We start from the raw sequence: 6,578 nt of genomic DNA, 5'->3' as shown, positions 1-6,578 counted from the left end.
AAAAAAAAAATGTGTGGAAAATAAAACACTTTATTGAGATGTGACATTTTCTGCCCATTGTGACAGTGAAGTTACGTATGGAAGACTGTTTTCCTTTCTATGGTTTTCCTTTAAAAAAAGGATGTTTTCAAAAATCCTCGTAATCCTTATTTCCATTATTTCCATACTTTTTGAGAGAGATTTTACTTTTTGACCATCAACAATTCCACATTTCCCTAGAAATCATGAAAACTAAACCTTTTTAGGGTTCTTTCTCACAGTTTTTTTAGTATGTGATTTTTTCCTTTCTAAATCTACTTTTTAGATTCCACCAATCCAAATAAGTCGAGGAGGAAATAACCAAATTCTAATTGTTCACCTTCAAGTGGAGACTTGAAAGAAACATAATCCGAATTTCAAGAATACTCCCTTGTTACAAATAGTAGGAACATGTTAGCTTTTGCCATTTCCTCTTGATTAATAAACTGAATGATGACAACTCACTTTGCTTTTGGATCAAAATGCAATCTTTACAAAAACAAAAAAAAACAAAAAAACAAAAAAACAAAAAAAGTGCTCTAGAGGTTTGCCAATCCTGTATGAGTGCATGAGCATCCCTTTGACAAGCCAGCCCATATGCAGATGCGGTAAGGGTGCAGGATCCAACCTGTCCCTCAGGTGCGCATGACCACCTAGATGCTACACAACAAAAGGATGGATAAATAAGACTTGAACAAGTTTCTATAAGCCGTCCAATTGTTGTCAACATCATGGCCCACCTGATGATTGGAGCGTCCTGATTTTTAGGGCATCCACATGGTGGCACCCACCCATCCAGTGGACGACCTGGATCCTGCATAATGGGCCGCATGTAGAAGGACTAACTTACACACACTTTAGGATTAGCAAACCACGAAAATACTAAAACAGTTCTTTGTGAACATTAAATCCAGGCCCAAAGGTCACCTTAATAAAGTCTTCCATGATCAACTAAGAGATTCCTTTCTCTTCTATACTGTCTGCTAAATGTGGTTGAATTTCTGACCTGTAAATTTTAGTTCGAAGACTTACAAGAGTTTGATTCTCCCAACGCCAATGTAAGGTACCAAGCCAAAAACTATATCCAATATGGTATAAATAAACCCTGAGTGAAGTCACAGACAAGCGCAAAGAGGCTTCAACAGCAGCACTAATTAGTAAAGTGCAAATTCCATCAGATTAGTAGTTAGTAAAGAATTTATTTTCAAGAAACAAATTCTCTGAGAAATTGATTCTGTTGGTCAGGGCTTGGCAATTGGTAATGAAATTCTGTGGAATCCACAAACTGTGTTTGGGCAATTGGAATTCATTCCCTTGGAAGGTCTATTTATAAAACAAATTCAAAAGTATGACCACTATGAGTGTATTCATTCCTCTGGAATTTGCAAGCTACTCTTAAGCCAGGAATTAGAAGACTGACCTTTTTCTGGGATTGAATTCAAACCGATCTTTCTCAGGTTACCAAACACTAGAATTTGCCCTACTTAAGGATTCCATCTTGAGTTTCGTAGTTTTCTGGGTTGCCAAAAGCAAGAATTTACCCTAGTTCAGGATTCCATTTCTGCAGTGTACTATTTCCAGGTTGCCAAATGACCCCTAAAAATAAAGGCTTAAAAAGGCCGTCTAAAGTTTCCTCTAAATTTACATCTTGCATCTCTAAAATGTCTGTTTTGCTGATGAACCAGATCTCAAGATATAAACCATGGCTAGGAACCAAGGAAGAAAGAAACGTAGGAAAACTAAAATCTCTTTCAGGAAATCTTACAACGGAGAAAATGGCGCTTTGTTTATCTCGAAAAAAGGTTGTTCTTCAACTCTTTGAAATGCTAGGCTCAACTTATCATCAAACTTATCAAATTGATCTCAAGATGGTTAAAAAAAAATATTGACCCTTGAACCATTTCGAACACCAAGTATTGTGGTACATATATCAAGAAAAACCAGATGGACAGACACTTGATATGGCAGGTTTAGCAGAGGCAGTTTGGAAATTCTGGGGAGAATATACTGTGATGTAAAACAGTCACTGAATCGGCAATCATTACAAGCACTCAACAACTTGGGTTGTCGTTCAGCAAGATAAAACGGACATATCGTAGCAGAAAAATATATAGCTTTCCACTTATGATCGATCCCAAAAGGTCAGCCACTTCCTTGATGTACTTGTAAAATCATAACTGATGTTATAGCACAGCATTTTCTCTGTTAATTTCAAACTGACCCTTAACCTAGTTGTACACCACACACATATAGTTGTAGTCATATGCAAAGCATCTGCCAGAACTTAATCTGCCCTTATATTTCCACTGTATCATAAGCAAGCCACTAAAAATACAATGCTACAACTTACAATAAGTAACCCCTGCTAAGATAATAGGTAGACCCCACAGACAGGTAAGAGCCTAAAAATCACATGGATTGACAATCCTAAACATTCATTTGGATGATTTTTTTTTTAAAAAGAAGGTAAATGGATAATGAAGAAAAAAAAGAGTCAAACCTGAGTTCGGTTGAGCGTCTGTTTTTTCACCACAAATCCTTGTGGAAGGGTTAGGATTGTCCAATCGGATTGCATTCTGGCCTCACAGAATCAATGATTTGGACCATCATATATATGTGCAGCTTGAACTTGGATAAATTCACTGATAAATTAGCAAACAAAGTGTAAGAGCTGGATAAAATGGAGCAAACAGAACAACAAATAGAGAATGTCTATGAGTGTAGTAATAATATACACAAACAAAATGACCCATGTATAAAAAAACAAAGATGAAATTGCTAGAATGGACAACTAAATTCATAGAAAGCCTACATTGGACTTGGTGATCCAGGAGACTCAGTACCCATCTCCTTTCATATCCAAAAAACAGGAAGGTGAACCATATAAAAAAACAACCTGCTCGATTTCAACTGTTATTTTCCCCAACCAATTCTAAGCATATCCAAAGGGAGAGAGGCAGGATCAAGTTCCCAACAATCTTTCGGGAGTTCCGGTGCCTCCTCACCTAAAAGCTTCCTCGCAGGAATCTGATGTGAAAACAAACGGACGTCATCTTTCTCCAGCCATTTGATGGCATGGCAACCAATCTCTCGCCTCTTAAAGATTGTCTTGAACCCTTCAACCTTTTCGAGGTATGCCATGCTCAATCCATGCGTCTCACTGTAACTCGTGAGAAATACAACCACATCGTAGCACCGTCTCTCCCTAAGCTTCGAAGTCCCCTCCACTCCATCCAAAGCCCCTTCACTGTAAAGAGCCCAAACCGAACCCTTCTTTGGGTAAATCCTATAAATGTACCTCGCAGCTCTCTCGCACTCCACCAAATGTGAAAATAAGTTCACAGAATCAATATCAATCTTCCTCCCAACCTTAAACCGTCCACACGAGATATGGAACCCCATTTTCTCCCAACAAATCAACGCTTCCTCCCCATTACTCTGCAAATCCAACCAGTTCATGTTCACTACAAATGGATTCACCGAAACAACCTCATCAATCAATCCGTAGTGCCGGGGCATTCCATCATCATCATCATAAACAGCCCATACCTGCCCTTTCTTAAAACTGCGCTCGATCCTGTCCTTATCAAAATCATAGAAATCAGGATCCTCCACCGACATCAAATCCCTGCTCTCGTTCCCCACAACAATCTCCTTCGCCTTCCCCTCCACCTTCTCGTCCTTCTTGTTCTTCTTCTTCTTCTTCAAGTCCAATTTCTGAATTACTTCCAGCTGCATTTCCGCCAATGTCATCTCACGCCGCTGTATGACTTTCTCAGAACCAGATTTCTCCAAATCTGTGACCTTTCTCTTCCTATCGACAGATTCCTCCACCACAAAATCCCCAACATCAACATCATCATCGTGGTCATCACTTCCAGCAAGCCACTCATCATCATCATCATCGGCCAGATCACCGCCCTTGATTTTCCCCTTCCGATTTTCCACCAACGACTTCACTCCAGAAGATCTCTTCTTCTCCGAAGAAAGCCTAGCCCCACCCCTGACATCATCATCCTGATCCCGATCATCATCCGAACAAGTAACCCTATCCCCGACATCGACGGCAACGAATGGCTTCTTGCAGCTGGGGCACACAAGCCGCTTCCCGACATGCTTCCGATCGAACTCGTGAAACAGACGGCAGGCCGAGCAGGCAGTCCAGAACGTCTCAATACCGGCCTCCTTGGCACGGGACCGCAGCGTGGCCCGGAGATCAGCATCGAAGCGCCTGCGGAGGGCCTTGTCGGAGAGGACACGGAGAGCGAGGCCGATGGCCTTGAAGGCATCATCGGAGCCGACGGAGATATTCTTGTCGGGGTGGAGGATGAGGGCGAGGTTCTTGTATTGCCTGCGGACGGTTGAGATTGGAGAGAAGGGCTCGAGCTGGAGGATCTTGTACCAGTTGGGGGAGGAGGAGTATTTATAGGTGCGGAGGACCTTGAAGGTCGTGACCATCTGGGAGATGCCGTCGAGGTTGGGGCAGAGGCGCTGCGCCCTCCTGGCGTATTTTAGCGCTGACCGGCAGGAGGTGCGATACTTTACCTCGGCTTGGGATTTCAGGCGGAGGGCTTTCTCTTCTTTTGCCTTCTCTGCCATTGCGAGACCTTTCTCTACTTTTGCCTTCTCTGCCGTTGCGAGACCTTTCTCTTCTTTTGCCTTCTCTGCCATTGCGAGAGAGAGAGACAGAGAGAGAGAGAGAGAGAGAGAGTGTGTGTGTGTGTGTGTGTGTGAGGGCGGGGAAGTGGAGTGGAATCCTCTATAACACGTTTTATCAGTTCTGTGGGGCCCACCATGTTGAATGTGTAAAATCCTCTCCGTTTTATCAGGTTCTATCCTCAAATTTAGTCCCTCAATCAAAAATCAGCTAGACCACGACGCAGACAGGCCACACCACACAGAACAATGGGGATGAGATGAACCATGGGGATGTGTGGGGCCACAATGGTGTATATATTTCATCAAAACCGCTAATCGGTGAGACTGACAAGGATGAAGAGAATGTACAAAAAATAAGCCTGAAAACAAATCTCAGGCAAGCCACATCATCTGAAGTTAGCGGTTTGGGAGCAATTTTACATTGTTCCCATCTGTGTGGCCCGAATGAGTTTTTAATTGGGCTTATCTTCTGTATTTGCCGTCCAAATAATCTTTATCACCTGATGGACGGAGTGGATTTCACATATAGTGTTCTCTCGGGGGCAGGACGCAATCCGCGTTCGTCTGGTTGAGGCCGGCTCCTATACAATCGTGATCCAGCCCGTATGAATGAGAACAGAGTGTATGCTGAAGATCCGAGATTATGTTCTCGTGCAGATCCAGCCATCCAAAGTAGCGAGGGAACATTGTACTCGTGCCAAAGAAGGGCAGTAAGGTTCATATGGACATCGACTTCTGCGGGTATGTAGATCCTCATCCATCCAGATGTGAGAATGACATCCACTTCGTTGATCATGTGTGCCTCCTGATTTTCTCTGTATCAAAAAATCAAGTTGATCCAAGACTCAGGTGGGCCAAACTATCAAAAAATCATGCCCAAGACCTCCGAGTCTGGCCGTGTCCAATGATCCTGATGGGTCATTTTATGAATGGATTGGATTGAGTATTAAAAAACAACATACCCACACAGAGTCTGGAAGGTTTTAACAGTGAGTGTCCCTATCCAAATTTGTGCCTTTGGTGTGACCTAGGCTTTGGACTGGCCTTATTTTTGGGAGACACCGACGATTTGGAGTGGCACACCTATGGAGAGACTGGATGTGGTCCCAACATCATGGTGGGCCTTACGCTCAACATTGTAGCATTAGCTTATTATCAATAGTTTCATTTTTGTGGCTGTAAATGGGCTGGGTTGGGCTGGGCTGGGCTGTTGGGCTTTCTAAACTAGCCTAGGGATGACAATGTGGTCCCAACCCAAGGCCCGAGCACCACTTCCCAAATGCACTCGAGGCAATCTGATAAGTGCCCAAGAGCAGCCTACCATTTAACTGATATATTGAAGACAGCCCAAGATGATACTGATTGGAGAAACCCAACCGTGTGATGAAATGTCAGACAGAAAATGGCGCCAATGGTCCAGGATTAAATGCCAAGGGCAGATGGCTACGATTGTTCAATCGGTGTGACTTTCAGACCATAGTCCGCCCACAATTTGAAGTCTCGGGGTTCCATCTGATACCACAGGACCCATGACAAAACTGAGACTTGCATGGCTAAGCAACTCCCACTTTGAAGACACTCAGGGCCTGTTTGGCCGGGTGGATTGGAAGGGATTGAATGGTATTAGGGTGGATGGCATGGATTTCTAAGTAATGATGGTGTTGTCAGTGGATAGTCTTGAGATCCATGGGATTGCTATATCCCTGAATTGCTATATCCAGTCTGTTTGGCACGCCGGGCCAATCCCAAGATTAAACCTTCCCATCCCTTCCAATCCCTCAAACAAGACACGTCCCAGGCAAATTTGAACGGATTAGGGTGGATTGGATGGGATTTAAAGGTAATGATGGTGTTGTCAGTTGATTGTCTTAACATCCATGGGAGTGGGATCAGATCACCGA

At 43.3% G+C, this 6,578-nt stretch overlaps 1 protein-coding gene across 2 annotated transcripts; it reads right to left on the bottom strand.

The window, feature by feature from the left end:
- Positions 1-2,710: 2,710 nt before the first annotated feature.
- On the bottom strand, positions 2,711-4,758 carry LOC131247984 (uncharacterized). 2 transcript variants are annotated; one of them, XM_058248007.1, is made up of 2 exons: positions 4,662-4,758; positions 2,711-4,625 (listed from the first exon to the last, which is right to left on the bottom strand). In XM_058248007.1, the coding sequence occupies exons 1-2, from the start codon at positions 4,687-4,689 to the stop codon at positions 2,932-2,934; spliced, it is 1,722 nt and encodes a 573-aa protein (XP_058103990.1). In that variant the 5' UTR covers positions 4,690-4,758; the 3' UTR covers positions 2,711-2,931. The 2 variants fall into 2 exon arrangements, with proteins under 2 accessions (XP_058103990.1, XP_058103989.1); XM_058248006.1 differs by having other exon boundaries at positions 2,711-4,739.
- Between the last annotated feature and the right edge of the window lie 1,820 nt (positions 4,759-6,578).

This window comes from Magnolia sinica, chromosome 6, assembly GCF_029962835.1.
Source record: "Magnolia sinica isolate HGM2019 chromosome 6, MsV1, whole genome shotgun sequence".
NCBI lineage: Eukaryota > Viridiplantae > Streptophyta > Magnoliopsida > Magnoliales > Magnoliaceae > Magnolia > Magnolia sinica.
This window is presented reverse-complemented; position numbering and strand designations above follow the sequence as displayed.

Bases quoted from the DNA above. Each gene is read 5' to 3' on its own strand.
- LOC131247984 (XM_058248006.1), bottom strand. From the start codon at position 4,689: ATGGCAGAGAAGGCAAAAGAAGAGAAAGGTCTCGCAACGGCAGAGAAG.